Source organism: Eleutherodactylus coqui, chromosome 8 (genome assembly GCF_035609145.1).
Source record: "Eleutherodactylus coqui strain aEleCoq1 chromosome 8, aEleCoq1.hap1, whole genome shotgun sequence".
NCBI classification, from domain to species: domain Eukaryota; kingdom Metazoa; phylum Chordata; class Amphibia; order Anura; family Eleutherodactylidae; genus Eleutherodactylus; species Eleutherodactylus coqui.
The window spans coordinates 75,820,126-75,847,389 of NC_089844.1; the positions used below are offsets into that span (position 1 = coordinate 75,820,126).

General features: G+C 42.9%; 1 protein-coding gene across 7 annotated transcripts in view; it reads right to left on the bottom strand.

Annotated features, from left to right (window-relative positions):
• Window positions 1-6,365: 6,365 nt before the first annotated feature.
• The window catches only part of DYNC1I2 (dynein cytoplasmic 1 intermediate chain 2), a 124,063-nt gene continuing 103,164 nt past the window's right edge, over window positions 6,366-27,264 (bottom strand). For all 7 annotated transcript variants that reach the window (XM_066575861.1, XM_066575864.1, XM_066575863.1 and 4 more), the window contains 4 exons: window positions 18,982-19,126; window positions 13,311-13,451; window positions 8,791-8,916; window positions 6,366-6,992 (listed from right to left, as the gene is read on the bottom strand). In XM_066575861.1, the coding sequence (XP_066431958.1) occupies window positions 6,879-6,992; window positions 8,791-8,916; window positions 13,311-13,451; window positions 18,982-19,126 (526 nt within the window). In that variant the 3' untranslated portion in view covers window positions 6,366-6,878. The remainder of the gene's footprint in view (window positions 6,993-8,790; window positions 8,917-13,310; window positions 13,452-18,981; window positions 19,127-27,264) is intronic.

Here is a 27,264-nt window from a genome sequence, read left to right on the forward strand (position 1 = left end):
TTGGAATTGTTGCCACCCTGAACTTTTTCACTTTGCAATAACTCCACAGTTGCAAGACAATGCTCTAGAAATTTGACATACTGAAAATGATGAAACTCTAGCATTCTGCCCTGCTGAAAGCCCCCGATGTCCATAGCACGACCCATTCTCCTGGGGAGTTTATGTTAGCAATGGGTGCGATTGGAAGGGTTTAATTCCTTAATTAGACAGGATATCCACCTATGACCATGTAGTATGTACTGTATGTTAATAACTGGATGTTTTGGTTTTTTTTACATTGAACCTGTCTGGCTGGTTACCAGGGATACAGCAGAGTTAAGAGAGCAATTTTCCTGCTAAAATATGAAATTTTCTAATTACGGTGAAAACCACACTACAATCACAAATATGCTAAGAAATAAATATCAATAATGCTCTATGATTAAAATTATACATCTAGTACATAGCTACTACTGCAGTGTGCTCCAGGAAAGCCGCTAATAAATCATTACTTTGTTATGTTGTTGAATCAAAAATCAGCCGCTTGAAAGGGACTGTTTCCATAGGATTGGTTAATTTTAATAATTCAGGGTAATTGCTGATTCACTGAACTAAGAATTTCTAGCAGCGAGTGGTAAAACGGAAAGCGCATTCATTTCTGAAAATCTGAAATTTTGCACTACACAAGTTGTACTGAAGAGCACCTGCCACTTGCACGTAGCGGAGGCGGACGCTTCGGACACGGCTGATGGACGGAGGGCTGGCTGAACTGAGATTCCTCAGCATTAAAATGGGCCATTGGCTGCGAATTGTAAGCAAAAGAAAAAAAATAAAATAAAAAATCTGCATTTTATAACTAAGGGCAGTCACTGTGGAGAATGTAATGTGAATACATTGTAAACTACGCCACATTAGCAATATACACATTAAAGGTGTTGTCTCGCGGCAGCAAGTGGGGTTATACACTTCTGTATGGCCATATTAATGCACTTTGTAATGTACATTGTGCATTAAATATGAGCCATACAGAAGTTATTCACTTACCTGCTCCGTTGCTAGCGTCCCCGTCGCCATGGATCCGTCTAATTCTGATGTCTTCTTGCTTTTTTAGACGCGCTTGCGCTGTGCGGTCTTCTGCCTGGTGAATGGGGCCGCTCGTGCCGGAGAGCTGGTCACGGCGTCGTCATCGTAGCTCCGCCCTGTCACGTGTGCCGATTCCAGCCAATCAGGAGGCTGGAATCGGCAATGGACCGCACAGAGCCCATGGTGCACCATGGGAGAAGACCCGCGGTGCACCATGGGAGAAAACCGCAGTGCATCCCTGGGAAAGGACCGGCGGCCATCTTCGGGAGAAGATTTTTAGAACTTCATATTTCGTCAGATCGGTGAGTAGCAAGCGGTTTAAAAAACGATTTAAATTGCTATTTTATGCCAGGGGGGTGACAGGGGGAATGGGGTAATGTAAAATTTTGATGTTTGCCGCGAGACAACCCCTTTAAGCTGTCAAGGAAAAATGCAAAAAAAAGTGTCATTGGCTGGAATCACATTTTTAGTTTTTGTGGCAGTTTTTGAGACAAATGGGAGAGAATTCAAAAAGAAGGAAAAGTATAAAAGGAGAGACGTGAAGCCATTTTCCCACTTCATTTTTTTTTTTTAAACAGATGGGCATAACAACAACAAAAAGAGGCAATACTCACCTGTCTCAGTGCTGGCTAATCAAAAAACAGTGCACAGTTTGCATTAGGTGGTTAGAAAATTGTGGTGGCCATTTTTGGCAAGCGAAAACAGAACTTGGTACTGATGGATCGGAGGGAGAGTAGAGAAGTTCAACTACAGGTAATAAACCTTCCTCCATTCCCAAAACAGAATTTTGCCCCAAAACCAATGGGTTGATTTAAAGGAATATTCCCCATCTCATAAGGTGATGGCGTATCCTAACAATCACTTTATGATCAGTGGGAGTCTGACCTCTGGGACTATCACCAATTTTCAGAATGAAGGGCATGCAGCCTGGACTCAGCGCCCTTGCTGTCTTTCCCTGCACAGCGTTGCCTTGGCCAACCTTCTGTACAAGGGAACTGTAAGCTCATCTGCATTCAAGTGAATGCTTTTGGCTTAAGTTTCCTGCGCAGACGTGCGATTGGATGAGCGTCTGTGCAGGAAAACCATGAGGGGGCTATAGCATTGAATTTGTACTGTAGTCCTTCAATTCTCAAGATCAGTGTGGGTCCTAAAGGTTGGACCCCCACAATCAGAGTGATGCTATATCCTAGGGATTTGCTAGGATTTTATGAAGTGGCTATCTCTTTAAATGCAACAAATCTAGCCTGTACTTCACTTTTTTGCTTCAATTTGTGAATTCTGGCACACCTTTCTTGGCAAATCTCACCAACTATATGTATCCGATGTCCATTTCACATAGTTTTGTCTATAAAATGTTTTTAAAATTTAAATTTTTTTTTTTTTTTTTTTAACTCAAAAGTATCCTTAAATTTTCATTAGCTAATTGTAACATTCCTCTTCATATGGCAAAAATCTACCTGTCTGTATGAATTAAAAACACAACCAGTTGCATATTAGATGCCGGCAAGATGTAAAAGGTTATCCATAATGGTCAGTGGATCTGCAATGAGTGTCTGTAACCTTTCAAGTAATACAGAGATTGTCAAATACTCTCTCCCCAGGAAATCGGGAGAAATTGTTGAAACAATTTCTTGAATCTCATTTTTGAAGCAATTTTCACTTGATATACTTCAGTCAATCTTGGATGGTCTCACACTCCTCTCACTAATCACTACCAATATATTGGAGAAATGGAGCGAGAGAGCAGATGTGCTAGAAACCAAACCAGCTAATCTCTGTATAAACCAGTGATTACAGCAAAGAATGGGTTTTCTTCCCGCTCCGAGATGCTAGTGGGAACACAAAACATATTCAGTAGAGATGGCTGCTATATAACAGGTTGTGAGTGAAGCCTCGTCAAACACAATGGAACAGTATAGAAAAGTTGACAAGACTTTAAAATGCTTGGTGTTCAACCAACAATGGTTGCCGCCACCGCAGAATGTCATAAACACGCTGCCGATGCTGCATAAACAAGCCAGGTGTGTGATCTTCATTTCATATAGATGTGTTTTACATACATCAGTGTTTCATCTGACAGCTTTATGAAGTATTCTGTAATGTTTGCTAGGAGTTGGAGTCAGCTGAATGTTAATCACTTAACAATTCTTACCATCTGTCAAAAGAAAAAGGGAGGGAAGAAATGAAACTTCTTAAACGAACTAGTCAGTGTTACCTACAGAATGGTGGTAAACTTCCCCTCTTTATGTAACAGGAATGTGTCACATTTTTAACTCCTTAAAGGATTTTCATCTCCACTTTTCAAAAGCCACACCTTATTATTCCATATGGCCCTATGAGGGCTTGTTTTCTTGCGTGGTGAACCGTAGATTTTTATTAGTACCATTTTTGGGGTAATATAATGAATTGTTAAAAATGTAATTTTTGGGGGAGGGCAGGGAGAAAAAAATAAATAAAAACACAACACATTAAGTCTGTCTTTATGGCATTAATCATGCAGCATAAATTACTTTTTTTCTGCTGGTTGGTATGATTACAACAATGCCAAAATTGATATATATATATTTTTAGTTTTTTTCCAACTTTTGCACAAATAAAACACAACCTTTTATTTTTCGCATTTTTGGCTGCCAAATTCCATAACTTTTACATTTTTCCATTGACCGAGCTCTTTGAGGGCTTGTTTTGTGCCTGTGATTTTTATTGGTACCATATTGGGGTGCATATGGCTTTTTTGATCACTTTTATTACATTTTTCTGGGAGGCAAAACAAAGAGAATAAGCATTTTTACAGTTTTTGCTGTGCAGGACAAATATATTGTACAGGTCATTACAGATATGGCGATACCAAATGGTGGGGGGGGGGGGTGTCATTTAAAAAAAATATTTATACATAAATACAAGAAAGTTTGCAGAAACAGGATTTTTTTTGTTACTATTTTTAGGCTTTTTTAAATTAATGTCTCTGTAGGGGACTTGCACCAGAAAAGCTCCCTCTGTGAACCCTTTATATGCCACAATCTACATTGATCACAGCATGTAAGGGGTTAGCAATGGGGATCAGTGTTCTCACCAATTCCCCCCTGTTGTAGTGGAAGGCTTTCAGTCACGACAGACTCCCACTGCAGAATGGCACAGGCTCACTTCTGACACCTTGCCATCCACAGGACGTCAGTTTTCAACAAGGTTTCTAATATATAACAAGTTCTTCTTACTCCCTTATTTGCTGCAGTTTGCACGCTGCCTTATGTTTTTAAGTACTGATTTTCAGGTGGTCTTCCTCATTTTTCTGCTACTCTGATGATTACAATCCACTTTCAGGTAGGGGACGTGTCACGTGTCTACCATTTTGCAGTAGTTCACTGTCCTATACTTCTTTTCCCTCACTTCCTATGCTTAAGTGCACAGTTTGTGGCCCAATCAGCAGGGAGGCGGTAGCTGAATGCTTGTCCCTCTGCTATTCTAGGATAATTGTAGAAGTCAGGCATTCAGAGACATTCTGGTCAAATGGTTAGTAAACACAATATAATGTACATAAATGTGTTGTAATAACAGGAGAAGGATTTTTTTTATACCTGTGGGGGAGGGGCTGACAAAAAAAATTAATCATCCCAGCAACTACAGAAGCTCAATACCTAACAGGCAGTGATTTGCAGAGGAGCTAGAAGGCAGCTGTCCTAGTGGCAGCCACTCCAAACTTGATTTACAGTGGTAAAACTACATTTTTAATGTAAGTATATTTTAAGATTGATGAGTCACATACAGGCTATTACATAATCATACTGTAAATTGTCCGAAAAGTTAGTGTCCCTTTAATATTTATTTTTAGATTGTAGCCATTTATTTTTAAGGTGGCCATATCAGGGAGACACTTCTTTTTTGTATTGTCTCACATGGTACAGAAGAGTGTGTGTTATAGCAATGAAAGGGAGAGAATAGTCAGAAAAGAGTCAATAGAATAAAAGGCTCTCAAACAAGAGGATGAAGCGCGGCCACCTTCTCCATATGTTGAGTGTCAGATGAGCTGTATACCAAACCTTATGTGTATGGTGTTTCTATTCCTGCCTAGGCTGATTCTACATATCTGTAATATGGGCACATTTTAGTATATATGTAGCTATAATTCCGCAATGGTACTGAATTCAAATCAAAGCATGTTATGGCAATCCACTTTAGTTTAAAACTGTGGGAGGTTTGTGTATTACACTTGTAATGTGGATGTTAAAAAGTATCCTAAAATGCCTTTGATAGATCTCAAGCAGTGCAATACAGCTGTCATGTCATAAACCCTCCATCCTGTAATCGGAAGAGGACACTGCTCAGCTCTCCCAGTCTACACAGCAAAGCTTAAAAGTAGGTTGTTGCAGAAAACAGGACATATCAGGTTATTGTGTGTACTCCAGTAACCACTGTTAAAATAGCAATATTGCTATTTACATAAAGTCACAACACCTCCAAATTGAAGATTTATGATAAAACAGGACTTAGAATATATTTTCAGAAAATCATGATATTTTTTAGTTATAGGAGAAAAGTATGGCCGATGGCAAAACACGGTTGCATTATTTTATCTAGGCATTCCCTTCATCTGTATGTTGTGTTAATTAAAGGGGTTTGTCAGGCAAAATAAGCTTACCCAAATGCAGCCAGGGTCTAACGGTAAGCCAACTTTTGCTTTGGGCTTGGTTTCGACACCAGGTCACATGATGTAGATTTCCTCCCAAGGTGTCCATGACATGTTTACAGGTGGGCTGTTTCATTACAAAAACTACACCAGTCCTCTTCTCTGTCTCAGATAGAAAGGAATAACTAAGGTAACACTTACTGACCTACCTGAAACTTCCTGGACTTCTCTTCAGGTGGATCATATGATTTGATTGTGACCATCAAGTCATCACTTTTTCAGTCAACACAATTCCGGTTTGACTTGATAGACAATCGGTTATGGAAGCCCTGGAGGCTTTCAGAAGGCCCCCGGCTGGCATGGCAACCGCACGGTTGTAAGAAACAGCCGGCACCTGATTGTATGGGGTGGGATCGACACCCCGATCTCCCCTCTATACAAATGCTGAGTGCACAGGACATAAGTCTACATCCTGTGTCGTTAAAGGTATGTTGGTATTAGATGGAGTACACTATAACTAATACATTTTATGCTGGGTTAGGTTATGTCATTGTTTTATACCATGTTCACAGTATCATAACCACCAAGGGATCACCAACAAGAAAATGCCCAATCACATACGTTTATGGAAATCTATTGGTCTTTACTAAATGTAATAGACAAAACACGAGACAGTCAATTTAAATATCAAGTTAGAAACATTTGTTTTTAATAAAATGGCAGACTAAATAACGGTATTAACATGAAAGTGTCCACTGCATGCTGTAGTTTGTTGCGAGTGCTGGGACCAATGGCAACTCCGCACATCCAACGCCCTAGTAATAGTGCTATCCTGAGGGTTAGGTTTTCAGTTTAAAAAATAAGATCTGTATTAGTAAGGTAATGGGTTTTGTTAAAAAGTGGAAATACATGGACTGACTTGTGTGACAGTAAGGGTTCACCAATCACAAGTCAGATAGAGGTGGACTATCATCACACACAAAGAAGGAACGACAGGAGGACAGAGGTGGAGAATACAAATAAAAAAAGGGACACTGCATTTGGTTGCAATGAAGTTTATAAAACATTGTAGTCCACAGATCCTATCCACATACGGCTTCTTAAATTATCTTTTGAACAGATACATGCTTGAGCTCTGGAGGGTTTACTAGGTCAGTGCGGCTCTCCTGACATCACACATCGCATAAACCATTTAGCCAGGAATGCGGTTTGCGGCTTCCTCCTCTGCGTCGGCCCTGTTGGCATTAATTTCTGCAAGTGTTCTTGCAAAGCGAGTCCATTCATCATTCCGGGGCACAGAAATTTGCTGCAAGGTTAGAGAAAGCATCGAAATCATAAAACATGCAATTTCTGTCGGGTCACAAACTGTATAAAATAGTAAACTAGTTGCCAGTTGATTATTCACTATGGGCCGCACCATGGCTTTTTTTTGTAGATCTTCCCAAGGGTTCTAAGATCGTATTAAAGGGTTTTTCCAGGAAAATGTATTGATGACCCATCATCAGGCTAGGTCATCAATAGTTGATCGGCTGGGGTTCCTTAGCTCAGGACCCCGACCGATCAGCTAAACGGGCACATGCTGTCAGCGCCGCAAATACAGAGGTTGGAGTGGAAGCCCCCGCACTGACCTATGTGTAGTGGCCGGCACATGTAACAGCAGGCATGGCTCCCATTGATTTAAATGAGATCTGTGCCTGCAGTTACAAGTGCCGGCCAATACATGGGAGGTCAGTGCGGAGACTTCCGTTCTAAAATACAGAGGTCGGAGCAGAAGCCTCCAAGCCGACCTCTGTGTAGTGTCCGGCACTTGTAACTTCAGGCACGACTCCCATTGATTTAACCCTTTGCAATCCAATTTTGGATTCAAATTTTCCTAGGGGGCTTTCTCTTTCTGCCATTATACAATGGCGCCATCTGCTGGCTAGAGCCAGTACTGCAGTATGTGACATGCTGGAGAGGTCCCCCGACAACAGAGCGGCCAGTAATCTACAATAAGAATACCCTGTCGGATGTCTTCCGACATCGGAGCTGTACAGCCTTCAATCAGAATGTCTTTAGACGTCAGACAGTGGATTGGAAAGGGTTAAATGAGAGCTGTGCCTGCAGTTACAAGCGCCAGCAACTACACGGAGGTCGGCAAGGAGGCTTTCGCTCCGACTTCTGTATTTGCTGCACTGACACCATGCACCCGTTTAGCTGATCGGTCGGAATCCCGAGCGACGGACCCCAGCCAATCAACTATCGATGACCTATCCTGAGGATAAGTCATCAATAATATTTCTCTGGAAAACCCCTTTAAGTAAGGGTCCACTTTTGAACTCAATTTTTGAATCTAAATCAGTTCAAAATTCTGTGCTTGTTAATTTCTTAATATATGTTTATAGTGGTCGGAACAATGCGATACAGTCCTCCAATTCCCCCGCATAAACATAGTGTTTAATGATATTCTTATGTCCGATAGCCACCTTTAGAGGGAGCTCACTACATAGTGCTTATACATGGAACTCTATAAAACAGTATGTATCAGCTTGGTGTAATCAAGATAGTTCATCTATTCATTAGTGACACGTCTCAATTTAAAGTAAACAAGTATGATTCTGCCATGCGTATTTAAAAACATGTTCTTGGAAAACTGGTGCCGATAACTTTAAGGTCGCCAGGCTGGATTTCCTGTCACAAGTTGCTTCATAACCAAGGTGGTTTTCCACCACTTCTGCAAAGCTAAGATAGTATGTCTGGAATGCTCTAGTTATGGAAAATTACAAGTTTATGATATATCAGACTGAAGCATATAAGATGGATACAAGATACAAAACAGACATATTTGCTGCCCTAACAATGGCTATGGACATAAGGGTTATTAAACCCTATGGTAAATGCAGGATATCTGGAGCTCTGGATGAGAAGAATGGAGCACAGACCTCTATAAAGATAGATTCATTTTATAATCAAAGTCAAACCTAAAAAATAACAATTGTGTTAAAAGGCTGAACGTGTAAAAAAGAAAAGAAAACAATCAGATGGCTTTGTAGGAGTACATGTGCAGTCACAGTTCCATCCTTGCTGTAGTCACACCAATAAGGAAATGGTAGAACAAGACATACCTCTCCCACATCATAGATAAAGATTTGTCCTTCAGAGTCTCCCACCGCAATCTCTCTACCAGAATGAGTCCATCTGACCCGGTTGAGAGCTGGGTTTCCCTCAACTGTAATGCTGGCTGTAGGAACCTGGTGAAGTAAGATTATAAACATTTAAAGGGGTTGTCCAAGTTGGAAGAAAGATCGCTGAGGTCTAATTGGCTGCAGCCCCTTTGACGTCCGGTAAACCTGGACCAGCAGCTGTCGACAGAGCGGGGGGACCGAGCGCCAGTGCGGAACAGCGGGAATGCGAATCATATCACCGTTTATTTTAATGCATGGGGAAAGGGTTGTCCAGAGTTGTTACAGATCTGACAACCCCTTTAATAGGACAACTAGATGCCCAGATTTTCCTCATATAGCAATACACTATCAATCCATAATTATAGTATTTACTAATACTTTGCCATTCACATTTGCATACATCACCCCGCCCACTCCCCCCCCCTTTTTTTTTACTGCCGGTAAAATGAACTAAGTGTAAGAGACTCCGGACCCTCCTTACTAAATATAACTACTCTATGAAATGAAGCCGGGCCAAGACTGTGTGATCGCAAAACGTTTGGTTTATGAAACCTCCAGAGATCAGTTATAACATACTGAGCCAAGTGCCGGAAAGGTGGGCTATGGCTGATAGTGTGCAGTGATCCAAAAATAGAGGAAAAAATCCCAGCACTTCTTTAAAAAGTTCAACTTTATTATAAATCCATAAAAATGACAAAAGGTAGTGACTGCACACAACAGAAGTCCCTACCTTTGTCATTTTTCTGGATCTATAACAAAGTTAAACTTTTTAAGGAAGTGCTGGGATTTTTCTCTAATTTTGGATCACTACACATCTCCAAGAGTCCATTGGAGCTTCCCTGTGCATTCAGTGTAAAAGGACCCTCATCTGGAATACTGTGTCCAGTTCTGGGCACCCTAATTTAAAAAAAAAGGCAGACAAACTGTCTGCAAGTTCAAAGAGTTACCAAGATGGTGAGCGGTCGGCAAATCATGTCCTATGAGGAACTATTAAAGGATCTAGGAATGCTCAGCTTGCAAAACAGAAGGCTGAGAGGAGATTTAATAGTGGTCTACAAATATCTGAAGGGCTGTCACAATGCAGAGGGATCAGCCCTATTCTCATCTGCACAAGGAAAGACTAGAAGCAATGGGATGAAACTGAAAGGGAGGAGACACAAATTAAATGTTAGACAGTAAGGGTGGTCAATGAGTGGAACAGGTTACCACGGGAGGTGGTGAGTTCTCCTTCAATTGAAGTCTTCAAACAGAGGCTGGACAGACATCTGTCCGGGATGATTTAGTGATCCTACATTAATCAGGGGGTTGGACCCGATGACCCTGGAGCATCCTTGTGCATATACTAACGTCCACCTGGCTATGAGTGAGTTACATGCTCCGCCCCTGATCATATGACTATGATGGTATCACAGGTTTTTCATCCCTGTGCAGATTACGGGCAGGCTACATCCCCTACAACCCCCCACCGCCTCAATTGCTATGAATTGCCAACGTCCATCTAGTTGGACAGCAGCCGTGTGCTTACAGGACCTGTGATGTCACCATCATGCGATCAGTCACCTGTGTGGGAGGTGACCAGTGTATGCAGGACTCTGCTGTGCTGCTTGTGATCCCTGCTTATGTGATGTACATGTAGCAGAGCAGTGTCTGTGACGTGCATGTAGCAGAGCTGTGTCTGTGTGATGTGTGTATATAGCAGAGCTGTGTGGCGCACTGCGCCACCAGAAACACTAGTCCTATAATTTCCTAATTACTAGTAGGTCTCATTAAAAAGGGACTGTCCAGTTGAAAACTATCCCTGGCCTATCCCTACGAAAGGTCATCATTAGTTTATCAGTGATTTGCCACCTGGGACCTCCACTGATCAGCTACTTGCTGGGCAGGTATGCCTAGGCACTGGAGCCAATTTCTGTAGTTCCAACTGCAGCGTTTGGCTTGGCATTACAGGCATAGTTCCAATTCACTTAAACGTAACACTGCCTACAATACCAAGCCTGCCCACTGCAGTGGGAACAGAGATGTCTGCTTCTTGCAGAAATCAGCTCAGTGCAAGAGTGCACCAGCACAAAGAACAGCTGATCTACTATTGTTGGCCTATCCCAAGGACAGGTCATCAATAGTTTACAACTAGACAATCCCTTTTAACTGTAGTTTGCCATTTTAGTGTATACAGACTTCCATCCTCAATCATTGACATTAGGTACATACGTGCCATCACGCTCTAATGCCCATCTCCTCGCTGGCTGTCACTCACCATATTGAGAGACTTTTCCTCTATTTTTACTGGAACTGAAGGGTGCGGGGGAAGGGAGAATTATGACTCAATTTTTGTGCTTTTTGTAAATCAGGATGGCAGGAGTTTTGTTGCCCAATTGCCGTATTTATCTATATATGATAAATTCTATCATGGAAGATCTCAAAATTAATTTACTACAGTTTTCAAAACCTTTCTAAAAAAATGGACCAATATAATTTATATAACTATAATTATCTTTGAATCTAATCATATCTATTATATCAGTCAAACACAATTACAAAATAATAAGCGTTAATGAGTCTTTGAGAGTCTCTTGGCAAACTGCTTGTTAACCACTTGAAGTGCAAAAATAAAAGCACGATCAGACCAATCTACATAGGCACATGTGATTTGGAAAAATTGTCTAACTTCTAAGCAGGCAACACGGTTTGAAATACATTCCTCCAATATACAAAAGTTACTTAGGTAATAGAATATATACTTTACAGCATTTCCTCATAGGTACAGTAATGTGATTTAATCAGCAACACTCAATTATGTCAAAAAAGGAAAGCTACAATCACAATTAAGAATAAAAGAAAATCAGGAATAAAGAATATGGTATAAGTAGTCACATAGATATACAAAACAATGAGGAAGCCAACGGAGGAACAAGACTGGAAGATACGAGTCTGTGTACTGATTGAAAGGCTTGCAAGAAAACCTGGAAGAGATGAGCTGTAGTAGGTTTTTGGTTATCACTTAGCCAGCATGGGAGGGTATAGTGTATTTAGTCCACGACTTGAAAGTGGTTTTCAGTTTATCACTTTTTATGAATTAGATAGAAACTCTGGAGAACAAAGGGTTTGAAGCACTTGTTATCACCTGATGGATGGTCACCTCTCCAGTGTGTACTGGGCCAGGGACTCAAGATTCCCAGGGCTTTTTGGGCTGAATCACCTACAATTATAATTTTATAGTAAATTGAATTAAACTAAGTCCCTTTAATTCTCTCACGACCGCAATGTGTAAATTTCACGCAGTCGTGAAGGGTGTATGGAGTGGCCTGAGGAGCCAAGTCCGCTCCATACCTGGTGGCCATCAGTTGTTTTTGATAGCTGTCGGAAATTGCCGCAATCGGGTAGCTCTAATTGTGGCAGCTAACAGTTTAGAGGCCGCTGTAAAAGCTGACTGCGCCTCTAGAAACATTCAGCGAGGGGGAAGGGGCACTTCCCGTGCATCATCGGTACCCCCTATAATGCGATCAAGGGAGAACGATGAGTTAGCGTGGTAGCCCGGAGCCTACTGAAGGCTTCCAGAGTTGCCATGCGTAGATGCCTATCAAGCCCTATCAAATGAAAATGTAAAAAATAATATTTAACAAAAAGTTATTTCCCAGTAAAAGAAAAAAAAAAACGATTTAAAACGTTTAAAGGAAACCAGTTTTTCCCCCATAAAAAAAAAAATCTAAACTAATTTTAAACCCCCTACATATTTGGTATCACCATGTAAGTCCGAACTATTAAAATACCACAATATTTATGCCGTACAATGAGGGCCGTAAAAAAATACGGAACGTCAGAATTGTGGGTTAAGTTATCCCCAAAAAATTGAATAGAATGTGATCAAAAACATGTGTATATCTCACATTGGTACTAATAAAAACTGCAGCTCGCCGCGCACGCACGCACACACACACACCAAAAAAAAAAAAAAACTTTAATTTTTAAAATTAGAAAAACATTAAAAACCTCTATAAAATTTGGCATTACTGTATTCATACTGTCCCATAGAACAAAGTTCATACATCGTTTTTACTGCATTGTGAACGCTGCAAAAAACAAAACCTTCAAAAAACGCGCAACTGCATTCTAAAAATATTTCTCCCCACATAAAAATTTGTAAAAATAAAGTTTTTTCTGTACATTATTTGTAAAGACAAAAAAAGAAAAAAAAGCCCCCCCCCCAAAAAAAAGTTATAGCTTTCCAAAGGCTGGGATGTATACACCCCCCCATCCCCCCAAAAAAAATAAATCTCTAGTCTTAATGGCATTAATATGGCTAATAAAAACACAGAGCACAGGCTACACCGATTTCACAGTTGCATTTACCTATATGGTTATCGGCGCAGTAGTTAAATGAATAAACAATTGCTGCCTGAATTAAGTTTTAGGATTTTGCGTCTTTGACCAAAGCGAAGTCTAATATGTAGCCATCTACTTACCTCTGTGTCATTGTTGAGGTTCCACAGATCCAGCCGCCCTACTCCATCCACACAGGCAAACAGGGCTGGATGAGTGGGAGACCACATGACGTCATATACGTAGTCCGAGTTGTCCTCAAACGAATACAAAGGTTTATTATTCTAGGAGAAAAAGACAAAATATAATGTAAATCAAAATAAGTCTTTGTCCAACATGTCTCATCACGGCAGGACAAAGCATCTGCTAAGTCTAAAATCCCTCCACTGACTCCCAACCCCACATTTTATTATACAGTGTTATAGTGAGATCTTATATTCGAGAACAAAACAGTGTTTTCCTCATATATATTTTTTCCTTTAACCATCGACATGATGTAGCAGGAAGATAAAGTAATAGGAGGGTTGAGCCAAGTCTGAATTGTCCATACTTTATCACATAGTGGAATTAAAATGCGTGCACACTATGCAACACTGTTTAATGGAGCCAATGTAATTAAAACAAAACCAAACCACCTTGCAAACGGTCTTGATGAAAACCATTGTATGGATTATGCATACAGCTCCCGTGTAGAACAGTGTGTCGTAATAACTCCAATAATGTGCCTTGTGAAGTGAAGAATGTATAAGTACTCAAAAGAGGGACATTTACTTGTGACGACCACAATATCCATTTGGGGCACATTTGGGACCTGTGCAGGACCTAGTGGTTGCACCTCCACTAATACTTATATCTAAATACTTATCACCCAACCTTCTCCCAGTGCAGTGAATCGGACCTGTACAGGGACATTCAAACTGTCCCAAACTCTAGAACTAGAGATGAATCATTTAGAACCAAAACTAATTCACCAATCAAGAGTTTGGATTAACTACATTGGGGCTTCTATGGGAGCTCTAATGGTGGCCAAACTGAATGCCATTGACATTCCCTAAAAACAGATATAACACACAACACAACAGTAGACAACAACCTGAGGAGCTCATACCTAAAGTAACTCTCTGGCTTCAGGACAAAATTCTGTCCTGTGACTGGAGGAGGTGAGGCTAGATCTCCTGCACTTGTTCTTGTCTGCTGTCCATCTCATCTGTTGGTTCTGCTCTGATGTTCGATCATCCAAGATGGCTACTGCAAATTTTCTATCTACCCAATTTCACACTGTGCACTTCTCTCAGACTGGCCTGTGCTGATCACATGAACAGCTATGGCCAATCAGAGAGCAGACAAAGTGCACCAAAGCACTATGGATATTAGGTAGTCTGTGGATTGTGTCATCTGGGAGGCCAATCTGGGAGGCCAATCTGGGAGGCCAATCTGGGAGGCCAATCTGGGAGGCCAATCTGGGAGGCCAATCTGGGAAGCCGAAAATGGAATCCAAAACGGGCCGATCGTAGGGGTGGCAAAGAAGAACAACTGCAGATAATCTACCCCTCTCACCTTCCAGTGCGGAGACAGAATCTTGCCCTGAAACCAGATGGTCATTTGAACGCAAATATGCTCCTCTTTATCCAACAGGGATAAAAAGACCAGCCACGGAAGAGAACTTCAAGCAGTGCGATTTGGATGGCTCATCGGACATACCCTCATCATATGAAACAGTAAACACTGAATTGTAACGGCATGATAATGTTACGATGTGGAGAGATAATCTGCTTTTAAAGTGTAATAAAAGCCCAGACGCCGCCATAAGAGAGGCGTTTTATTTTGGTCATGTAGTAAAACCTTATTTTGCCGTACTTTCTAGAAGGATGATTATTGGTTTCTTATCCGTCAAGTACAGGAATAGAGGTTTGAGTGCAATGTGTATGTATTATGTAGGTTTATTTTACTATCTAAAGCAGCGCTAATACTTACATTTGACGATTGCTACCTTCCTCCGTTTTTCTGCCTAATTACCTCCTTCACAAAGTACTGATATTGCTACACTTACAAACAATTTATTGAAGGAATTGCCGCGGTGAGTGACAGGTGAGCATCATGGAAGCAGCTTGCGGTATTATTCTGTCTAAAATGCGCTTTTTTATAATGATTATAGATAAATATCTTTTATGCACACACTAAACATTTTTTGAATGTCATCTTTCGGTAAAATTATTTTCTCAAATGCTTGTCAGGAAAGAGGGAAGTACAATATAAAGGGGGATTTTACAATCAGGCCCCAGTGAGTGAATATTCTGAAAGCCTCGTGTGCCTGCGAATACAACAAGCAATTTACAATTAACAACTCTTACATTTACAAAACTATAATTAAGATCATTTGTATTAGCCGGCACTACACGGATTCATACGTACGACTTAACAACCTGAAATCGGTTTCTTTCTCTGCTGAACTTTTTCTTCTTCTTCTTCCTTAGTCAATAAATTGAATTATTTCACGTAGGAACCACCTACAGTATTCTTAATTAATGGATAAATGGGAACAGCAACCCCCAGTGTTACCAACAATTGTGCATTAGGCAAGAACATTTTTTATTTGTGCTGAATAACTCATTCGATGAAAGAGAAATTCTGCTAATCAAAGCAGGCGACCTGACTTCATCGCTTTTGTATAGTACAGAATGAAAATTAAATAGAAGAGAAAATTACTAAACAAAGTTCTGCCTTGCTCTAGTATAGCATACAGGCAGCCGTTCCGCCGAGGGAGCGGAAATCAGGTTTACGGCCATTTGTGAAGGAACTGGACAGTCTCCATTTAGCGGTTTGCCAAGCTGATGTGCTTGTGCAGAGAGCAGATGCGCAGCTCTGTTCCACTGCAGTGGCCCAGCTTGGTATTACAGTCAAAATTGTCATTCACTTAAAGGGGTTCTGACATGACAAAAAAAAATGTTTTTTTTTACACTTACCTTGCCTGGCCAGGACCGATAGTCAGGCATGTCCCCTCTATCTGGCATCTTCCTCTGTATCTTCATGAAGCAGAGATGGAGCGGTCAAAATGACAGCTTCCTGCTCTGCTCCGCCCATCAGCCCCTTCCGAGGTGAACGGACGGATGCCACGTCACAAGCAGTGCTTGCTGTGGGTGGCCCGTCTGTCCGGGCTGAACTCCCTGTTCTGCACGTGTGCAGTGGAGAGGCGACCCGTCCTTACTCCTGTCAGAGGGCACCTGTCTTCTGCGCCTGTGCAAAATCCCGGAAGGGGGCGGCCCGTCCGAGGAAGAAGAAAGCCCGCTGGGAGATGACCTCCGGAGGACAACAACAAAAGAAAAAGGTCAGTATTAGGTTTTTATGCTTTAGCAGCCAAAAACCCTGGGTTCCCTGTGTCCATTAGGCAGACCAGGGAACAATGGCTGCTAAAGCATAAAAACCTTATTTGTGTCAGAACCCCTTTAAGGATACTATGCTGAGCCACTGGGAACTTGCCTGTAACTCCAGGCCAGGACAACGCAGTGGGAACGGAGAGGTCTGCTTCCTGCACACATCAACCCTCTGCACAAGCGCACCGGTGAACAGCTAACTGGCAAACATCCCGGCAGCAGGCCCCCGACAATCTAGATACTCATAACCTATTATTAGGGTAGCCCATTTTAAATTTGGACAACTCCTTTAACCCTTCTGAATCCAGTGTCAGACCTCTTCCGACATCGAAAGTTCCCTCCTAACTCCCATGTCAGGTGAGGTCCGACACGTTTCTAACACTTTACAGAATAGAGGTCAGTCGTTAGGGTTCTTTTCTGCATATGTATATTACAGTATGCCGGAGAGAGATCATTTTTACATGTTTCTGCTGAGTAATTCCAAGGCATCCAAAAAACGCTTTCCCACCCAAAATAAATAAGAGTTGCCGAGTGTGTCGGTGGCAGGAAAATTGGATTGGAAAGAGTTAAGCTTGAGGAGCTGAAATGCTGCTGTAAAACCATGGGGGATAAACCTTGCACACATCACTGAGGACATTTGAACTGATGCTATGTTTTCCTTGTTGCTCTCTACTGCGGACTTGGAAGCTCTAGAGCAAACATTGGCTATGCTGCTTCACCCATTGGGATATACCAAATAAAGAACAGCAATTGCAAATACATTGCCTTTCCTGATTTCAAGATAGTGTGCATCGTAGCTTAGAGATGCTTTTACAGATATATTGGCTTTTGAGGTCTTGTCTCCCGCCATCCCCTGCTTGATCAGTATCTGTACAGAAACCGCTCCAGGGATATTTCTTTCCGATTGCTTCTATAGTTCTAACATATTCTGCAGTGCAGAGATTGTAACCATCCAGTTCAGTTGTGTCTTCAAAAAAGGGGCACACAACCCAATTTCCCCATCGCGCTCACACGGAGCAATTTCATAGGAAGCCAATTAATCTAATGCTATGTAAACCCATGCAAACTCCCTGCCGTGATGCATCCTGGGAAGGGTAGTTTTAATAGCAGTTAATGTACAGTAATAAGATGTAGGAAAAAATAGGAAACCGATCCCAGAAAGCAGTTCAGCACACACTGCAATAGCTTTGATGGGCTGTTATAGATATGTCTGTAACTGGTTCCAGTAGCAACCAGCAGAATGGTGATCGCGTTGGAGTGAAATACTGGTCTAACCTAGAATCCATCCAAAAATATATGCTGTAAAATGTTTGCTAAGGTGAATGCAGCTTTAACCCATTTAAGCTCAGGGGCATACATGTATGCCCTCCGGCAGCAAGGTTTATATGGGCAGACCCACGAGCCGAGCCCACTCCATATACAGTGGGTGCTGGCTGCATTTAACAGCTGACACCCATCCGCAACAGCCACAATCAGCATTTGCACCGATCATGACAGTAAGCCTTTTAAATGCCCCAACTAGAGTTCAGTGCTACCGAATAGCCCCCCCACACGTTGAGATCGCGACATGCTGTTCGGTTGTCATGGCAGCCCACGATTCCAATGTATTTTGGGTTATTAGGACGGGTCTGTCGCCTGTCTTAACAGGATACCTGCAGAAATATCATATACTGCAATACTGAACATAGAGGAAAAAAAGTGAAAGTTTTCATTGTAAAAAAATAAATAAATAAATGGGGATTTAAGAAAATCCCTATTCCCTTATTATACAAAATGAAAAACAAAAAGCATATTTGGTATTGCCGCGTCCATAAAAGTCAATCCTATCAAAATAAAGCATTTATTCCGCACAGTGAAGGTCAGGGGAAAAAAATTTCAACACCAGGATTGTGCTTTTTTTGGTCACTCTCAAAGGCATTTTTTATTTTTATTTTTTGTAGAAAAAGAGATTATAAAGTCGTATGCACACCGAAATGGTGCTAATAGAAACCACAGGTCGTCTTGCAAAAAGAGCCTGACACAACTCCATCAATGGAAAGATAAAGTTATAGCAGTCAAAAAAAGGCGACAGAAAATAAAAAAATAAAAAAGGTTTTGAAAGTAGTACAGTAAAAAAAAAAAAAAAAAAAAACATTTGGTATTTTCATAATTGTACTGACTGACCCAAAGAATAAAAAGCTATGTCATTTTTGTAGCAGTCTGTACATCGTAACCCCCCCCCCCCAAAAAAAATAGAAAAAAATGGTGTAACAGTTTTTTCCCCATTTCATTCCACTTAGAAATTTTTAAAAATTCCAGTACAATAGTACAATTGGAAACAAACTCATTCTGCGAAAAGTTATGATTTTCTGAAAGTTGCAAGGAAAAACATTAAAAAACGCTGCCTCTTTAAAGGGTTAAGCATTTGGTGTTTATTCTTTCACATTAAAGAAATCTTAATTACCTTTGTTGTCCACAGTTTCACCGTCCAATCGAAAGAAGAAGTAACAAAGAGATGAGAAAAGTCCACGGCTCCGACAGCGAGGTGGCAGTGGATCCCTGTAATTGGTCCTTGATGTCCTTCAAACATTTCACTTATACCGGCTTTACTACAATGAACAAAATATAGTATTAGTTGTCATTATAACTATAACTATATATATATATATATATATATATATATATATATATATAACTATATATAACTATATATATAACTATATATAACTATATATATAACTATATATAACTACATATAACTATATATAACTATATATAACTATATATATACACATATATATATACATATATATATATATATATATATATATATATATATATATATATATATATATATATATATAAACAAGTCAGACATTTTCTGATATAAATGAACAGTCACCCATTTCCCCAGACTGTAAGCTCTTGTGAACAGGGCTTTCATTTCACTGGTATGTTTCAATTGGCTTTCACTCTGAAATGTCTGATATTTGTTTTGTACCTGGACCCCTTCAATTGTGAATTAAGTGCTGGGTTGTACACTGCCGCCATACAAATAGCAATTATACAGTCTCAAACTCTTCGTAAAAAGCAGGCACCTAGTTCTCTTTTTGCAGCAAAACCTGGCATGCAGTTGTGGTGTGATTGGATGAACAGTCTTGCCACCTGAGGCCTCCTGTTGACCACGATACGCCTCTAAGACGCAATCCAAGAGATTTCCCCTAGTTAATGGAGGTTGAGAGGGGTGCATTATTGAAATGTGAGAAGCCAGATGTTCGTATTCACAGATTTCCCACCACCAGGGCTGTTCTGACCAGACTTTTAGGCCGTGATGGGACCAGATGAAGCAGGAAGAAATGTACACAAGGCAACCAGGCGTAGGATGCCCTCAACGAACCACCAGTAGAGAGCATCAGCTGATCTGCCAACAAGCACGAGCAGTTCCAACTGTTTTGTTGTCCACCAACCAGAGACAGGGGGCGTCATGGTTACACCCCTGTGTCTGTTGGAACCATTTCCAGGCGCTTGGCTGAAGGACCTTTGGTCTCACAGTGCCCATTACATGTACTGGCTTTGACACCCACCCTCCCTTTGTAGTGGTGTTGTGAATAACGAAACTGGACTGCCACTTTGTGTCATGGGTGGGTCTTTTTTATACTTTTGGTATAGCAATTGTTGACATGCAGCCATGTTATTACATGTTTTTTAGGAGCCTATATATTGGGGTTTATTGCTGGGTTTATAGTATTTTCCTGCTACTTCTATTTTTGTACTTTGTTAAAAGTATTGCATATAGCCTCCACCCCCCCCCCCCCCTTAGATCTTATGTGATTATCGTGATCCTACCTATGATTTTTAAATGTGCTGTCCCTACATATGATTACAATGTATTCTGTGTTTGTACAATATATAGTACATGGTCCTTACTCCACTCTTTTGTGCTGTTATTTAATATATGGTGGAGTGGTACGCAATACGGATTTGTTTGACATTTCTACTAAAAACTGGCCTTACTGTTATATGGATACCCGGTGTTATTTCTATACACTATAAACTGCTACAAAGCAGAACTGGGTTGTCTTCAGCAATGAACCCAGGTTTAGTTTGGCATTAACAATGGCTATATTAGTGTCTAGAGACCTTGGGGTGAGCGCCTTAATCCTGCCTTTGCTGTGGTGCGGCACACTACCCCCACTGCTGGTGTGATAGTCTAGGGGGCCATGACATATGACAGTTGGTCACCCCAACATGATTGGAATACAGGGCTTGAAGGATACAAATCTGCTATCCTGGACCTAATTCTAACCAACAGGGAGGAAATGGTTGAGGAAGTACAGGTGGCTGGGACATTAGGAGGCAGTGATCATGCTATCCTTCAATTTTGGATAACAAGGGGAGGAAGACCTGAGAAGACTCAGACCTCAAGGTTGGATTTGAAAAAGGCAAATTTTAATGGACTCAGAAAGAGGATAGGAAGAATCCAATGGCTGGATGTTCTTAAGGACAGAAGTGTCCAAGAAGGTTGGGAAATATTGTGAAATGAGAGTCTCAAAGCACAATCATTAACAATCCCTAAAAGAAGGAAGAATGGGAAGCATTTAACGAGATCAGAAGGAATGAACACAGAACGTAAACACATGCTCAAAAGGAAGAAAAATGTGTTTATCAAACAAATTAGATATTAGAAAAAACTTTAACAGTGGGGGTGATGAATGAATGGAATAGGTTGCCATGGGAGGTGGCGAATTCTCCATCAATGGAAGTGTTTAACTTTGACAGATCCTGCATTGAGCAGGGAATTGAACCTGATGACCCTGGAGGTCCCTTCCAACCCTACTATTCTAAGATTCTAAATGTGGACCGTTATGTCACAGGATACCATATGGAACCTGTATGTCTCCATGCCCACTCATATCCCATCTTGTATCCAAGCTAGAGGCGGTACAATAGGGTACTAGAGCCTTCATGCCCACCCGTATCACATCTTGTATCCAAGCTAGAGGTGGTACAACAGGGTACTAGAGCCTCCCTTCAAGGGTTCAGTTTTCTGCAAGAAATTATACTTTTGCTCTGATATTGTAATCACTTTGATGCTTTTTTTTTTTTTTTGACAATGAGTGTTTATGGTCCACTCAGTCGGTGAAGGATCATGTAAGTCTTCATTGGCTCAGAATGCCATCAGAACTCTTGGGCTAAAAAGCACTGAGGATGGAATTTCTTTTGCACCAGTAGTTGTCTCTTCTCTTACAAATGTGTAATATAGAAGTTCTTGAAAACAGGACTTCTTCTCTATAAATTTTCCCTAATACAATATTTATAGCACATTCATATTTACATGCGTTTTTTGGAGCAATCCTTTTTAAATTAAAATCGAATGTTATTGACTTTTGTGCAATTTAGTTACATGTATCACATAGGTCATATACAAGTTCGGTGAAATTAAACTTCCCCAACTCAGAGGCCTCTGGAGGGCATGCTGCTGCTCCAAATGAGACAAAATTCAAACAACGGCCACTTCAAGCGATCAGCTCCACAAATAATTTAAGTTACAAAAAAAAAACAGTAGTTATCCAGATCAGACTATAAGTGTTCAATAAGTCCCCCTAGCTTTTTAACAATGATCGCCATTTACCAAATCAGGTTTTCCACCACTGAATGCAGTGAGTCAACTTTAATGGCTACAACATGCCAAGGAATGCTGTCCTTCATATTTGACTCTGCTGCAGGTTTGTCACAGCAGACCTGGTCGGCTACAGCGCCACCTATCGACAACTTTATGTTTTAGTAAAATTTTTCTTCATAAATAGTGAGGGCATCAATTGAAGTGGCCATCCCCAAATTTCATCTCATTTGGAGCAGCATAGCGCTCTCCAGAGGCCTCCGAATCGGGCAATATCGCTAAACCTGTATACTGTAGTCTTGTTTTTTTCCCTTCTTCAGAAGAAAAACAGATATTTTTGGTATAACTTACCGTAAAATCTCTTTCTCGTCGCGTTCATTGGGGGCCACAGCCTAGACCATGGGATATAGCCACTGCCCTAGGAGGCGACACTAAGCAAAAAAGTGTTAGCTCCTCCCCACCTGGCTATATCCCCCCTGCAGGCACTCAGCTAATTAGTCTGTCTGCAAGCAGTAGGAAGCCAGTGGGAGTACGATTATACATATTATGTTTTTATACATACCAAAAACAACCTCTTTGGCACAATTTTCTGCCGAACCATGACCGAAGAACAGAAAGTTCCAGCAACCGCCTAAATAAATAAGGGGTGGGTGCTGTGGCCCCCAATGAACGCGACGAGAAAGAGATTTTACGGTAAGTTATACCAAAAATATCTGTTTCTCGTCCGTATCATTGGGGGCCACAGCCTAGACCATGGGACGTCCACAAGCAGTCCCGAAAACAATATATTGGGTGGGCATTCAGAGTTCGGCTGTGCGGTCAACGACCGCCGTCTGCAAGCTCTTCCGGCCAAGAGCGGCGTCGGATGATGCAGCTGTGTGGACCTTATAAAATTTTTAGAACATATGTAAGGAAGTCCAGGTGGCTGCCTTACCCTCCTGAAGGGCTGCGGCTCCGTGACGGACTGCCCGGTAAGCCCCTACCGCCCGTGTGGAGCGGGCCGTAACCCGACATGGCGGCAAGCTCCCTGAGGTGCGATACTTCTCTGTTATCAGGGACCTTATCCATTTGGATAGGATGACTTTTGAGGCTGCCAAGCCCCTTCGGGTCCCCTTCGGAATAGCGAAGAGGGTGTCGGTCCTACGAAACGTCTTTGTTCTTTTCACATAGATCCTCAGCACCCTTACCACGACCAAGGTGGTGCAGCATTTATTATTATATATATTTTTTTTTTTTTTTTTTTTGTACTGGATCTGGACGAAAAGAAGGCAAGACAATTTTCTTCATTAGTCTGACAACAGAGATACCACCTTTGGTAGTAACTCGGGTGATGGCCTCAGCACTACTTTGTCCGGATGGACGGTCCTATATGGCGCCTGTAGAGACAAAGCCGCCAGCTCCGAGAACCTACGGATTGACGTAATGGCGACGAGGAATACCACTTTCCAGGCCAGTAGTCTCCTTCAGCGGCTCAAACGGCTGGCCCGTCATAGTGTCCAACACGAGATTAAGGTCCCAAGTTTGGACCGGGGGTTTAAACAGGGGTGTCGTATGGACGACTCCCTGCAGGAATGTACGTACTGCCATCCTCTTTGCGATTGGTTTTTGGAACAGTACCGTTAATGCCGACACCTGTCCCCTTAACGAGCCTACCCTCAATCCTACCTCGAGGCCTGATTGTAGGGATGCAAGAATTCCGGCCACCGACAATTGTATCGGTTGTACCCGCCCCTCCTCACACAGGTGAAGGAGCGCTTCTCAGACTCTACAATAAATTGCAGATGAGGCTGGTTTTCCGGCCCGTATCATAGTCTGGCTAACCTTCTCCGAATAGTCCTTCCTCCTCCACACCTCGTTCTCAACGGCCAAGCCGTCAAATGTAGAGACTTGGAATTTGGGTGTAGAAAAAAAGGCCCCTGGGATAGCAGGTCTCTTTGCTCTGGAGGATGCCACGGTGTGTCGAGCCGCATTTCTATGATGGTCGCGTACCAGCTTCTTCTTGGCCAGTCTGGTGCTATTAATATTGCTGATCATCCTTCCTGCTTGATGTTCCCTAGGATCCTCGGTATGAGAGAAATGGGTGGAAATACGTATAGGAGCTTGTACTCCTCCCACGAAATGGTCAGCGCCTCCGCTGCCGCTGCTCGTGGATCCCGCGCTCGGGACATAAATGAGTGTCGCTAGTAATTTAGTCGGGACGCCCTGAGGTCCACGTCTGGCGAGCCCCACTTCCGGCATATCGTCCGAAATACTTCTGGGTGCAGCCCCCATTCGCCGGGATCCACTGTTTCTTGTCTTAGGTAATCCGCCACCCAGTTATCTCTATTCCGGGCAATGTAGACTGCGGACATCGAGCTCAGATGCTTCTCCGCCCACGCTAGTATGCCTGTTACCTTGCTCATTACCGACACGCTCCTTGTTCCTCCTTGTCGGTTGACATAGGCCACCGCTGTGGTGTTGTCCGTTTGAACGCGTACCTTCTTTCTCTTGAGATTGGGCCCGAAGTGTCGGAGAGTCAGGTAGATGGCCCGCAACTCTAGGATGTTAATCTGTAGCCTTGTCTCTTTTTGAGACCACACTCCTTGAACCGACTGGTCCCCTAGTGTTCCGCCCCAACCTGAAAGGCTGGCGTCCGTCGTCACTACTGTCCAGCGACTTGGGCTCAAAGGCCATCCCGCCTGAAGTCTCCCAGGTCCCCGACACCACTTCAGTGACTTTTGGAGTTGAGGGGTTATCTGGATTCGCTGTTCCAGGGTCATCCGGACCCTATTCCAGCGTGCCGATATCAAGTGTTGTAGTTTCCTTGACTGGAACTGGGCAAACGGAACCGCCTCGAATGCTGCCCCATCTGGCCCAGGGTAGCCATTCTGAGGGTTAACGGTTTCCCCTGTATTAGGGACCGGACCCCCTGCCGGAGCTTGTCTACCTTTGCTTGAGGTAGTCGGACCCGGTGCTGGCTGGCATCGAATATCATGCCCAATACTCCAAGTGTTGCGTCGGTATTCGGCATGATTTTTCGCGGTTCACTATCCAGCCGAATTCTTCTAGAATCTTCATCGTGACGTGTAAGCTTTTGATGTTGCCGTCCCCCACGGTGCCTTTATTAGTATATCGTCCAGGTATGGAATGGCTGATATACCTTCCGCCTGGAGCGGCGCCATCACTGCTGCTAGTACCTTCGTAAAGACCCTTGGAGAGGTAGACAGGCCGCATGGCAGTGCCGTAAACTGAAAATGCCTTCCCTGTGTTTCGAAACGAAGGAATTTTTGATGTGTTTCCCGAATCGGGATATGGAGATAAGCGTCCTTGATATCTATTGATGACCGCAATTCGCCTGGTTGCATGGAGGTTATCACGGACTTGATTGGCTCCATCCGGAAATGTTTTGTTCTGATGAATTGGTTCAACCTCCTTGAATCCAGTACCGGCCTCACTCTGCCGTCCTTTTTGGGTACAAGAAAAAAGATTCGAATAGAACCCTTGCCTCTCTTGTGCCCCTGGTACCGGTTTCACAACCCCCTGTGCCAGAAGGTTCCGCCCTGCCTGCTGTCGGTTGGCTACTCCTTCCGGGGTGGTAGGCACTCCGGACCTGCAGAATGCATTCCGTGGGAGAGTCGTGACTTCGATTGCGTAACCGGATGTCACAATTTCCTGCACCCACTTGTTGCTCATGCGCCTCCCCTATGTCTCCCGAAATTGGAAGAGCCTGCCCCCCCCCCCCGTGGTGACACTGGGTGGGGGCAGCATCTCATGCCTTGCTTTCTGATCCCGCTGTTTTAGATGTTCCGGGTCGGGATCGCCAAGTTTGCCTTGTTTTTGAAAGAGGGGCCCCTCTTTGCGTCCGTCGGGGTTCTTGTAGACTAGGACCACTGCCCCGACCCTGGGCGGGATGAAAAACGCCGAAAGGATCTACAACAAATGGTTTCCTTTTTTAGTGGAACCTTCTCCTTTCTTGCCGGCATTTGTGGTAACGACGTGCTCTTGCCGTCTGTAGCGTCCTTTATCATGTCATCCAGTTTAGGTCCAAACAGCCTGTTTCCTTCGAATGGCAATTTTGTTAGGGCCATCTTGGATGCTGTATCTGCTGACCAGCTTTTTCAGCCAGAGAGTTCTCCTTGCCGCAACCGATGCAGCGGACGCCCGGGCGACGAACTTGGCTGCATCTATTTCTGCTGCGCATACAAATTTGTTTGCCTGTATGACGTTGTCTGTTGGTTTGAGCAACCCATTTGGTGGAGAGCCTGCTACAGTGTCTCTCCGTAGCTGCTTGGCCCAGGCTATGGATGCCTTGCTGACCATGCGGTCGCAAACATCGGCTGTAAGGCGGTGCCTGTGGCTTAAAACACGGTTTTTGCCCACTCATCCAGCTTCCTGTCTTGAGGATTAGCCAGCATTGCTACCTCGGCTGTTGGCAGTGCTGAACTTCTAGACAGTCGCGAAACTGGCGGGTCAACTACCGGAGGTACCGCCCAACCCTTTTTCAGGCCCCCTGGGAATGGATATGTACTTTTCCGAGTCTTCCCGGATTGCCTAAATTTCTTATCCGGGTTCTGCCATTCCCTGTTAAGGACCTCCGAAAAATCCGGATGGTCTGGGAAGACCTGTCGCTGTCTACATGACACCGCGGAAGGAGGCGTCTCCACTGTTTCTTCCATTACTTGGCGGGTTTCTCTTATGGATATTACCAGGCCGTATATTAGGCTGGCTAGGCGACACCTGTTCCTCGTCTAGTTCCGAAACTGACGAGCCTGCCGAGTGGTCGTAGTATTCAGACCCACTGCCCTTGCCTGCCGCTTGCGCCGTATCCCGGGGCGCCCATGAGCAAGATGCTCGAGGGGACTCATGGCGAGCCCGGGCTGGTCTCGCAGAATAACCGGGACCGTGAAGAATGCCTTGATCTATGATTAGTATGCACGGACTCCCTGGACCCATGATGGCCATGATAGTCCCTGGATAGTCTGGACTTTGAGGGTCTAGACGACCTCCCGGTATGGCGCGATCTATGGGGAGTGTCCACGCTGCTACGGGACCTCCTCCTCTTGCGTGCCCTCCCTCGTGCATATTCCGAGGAGGACGTGTCTGAGCTGGACTCTAACCGGCGAAAAATCGCCGCAGAGAATATGGCCC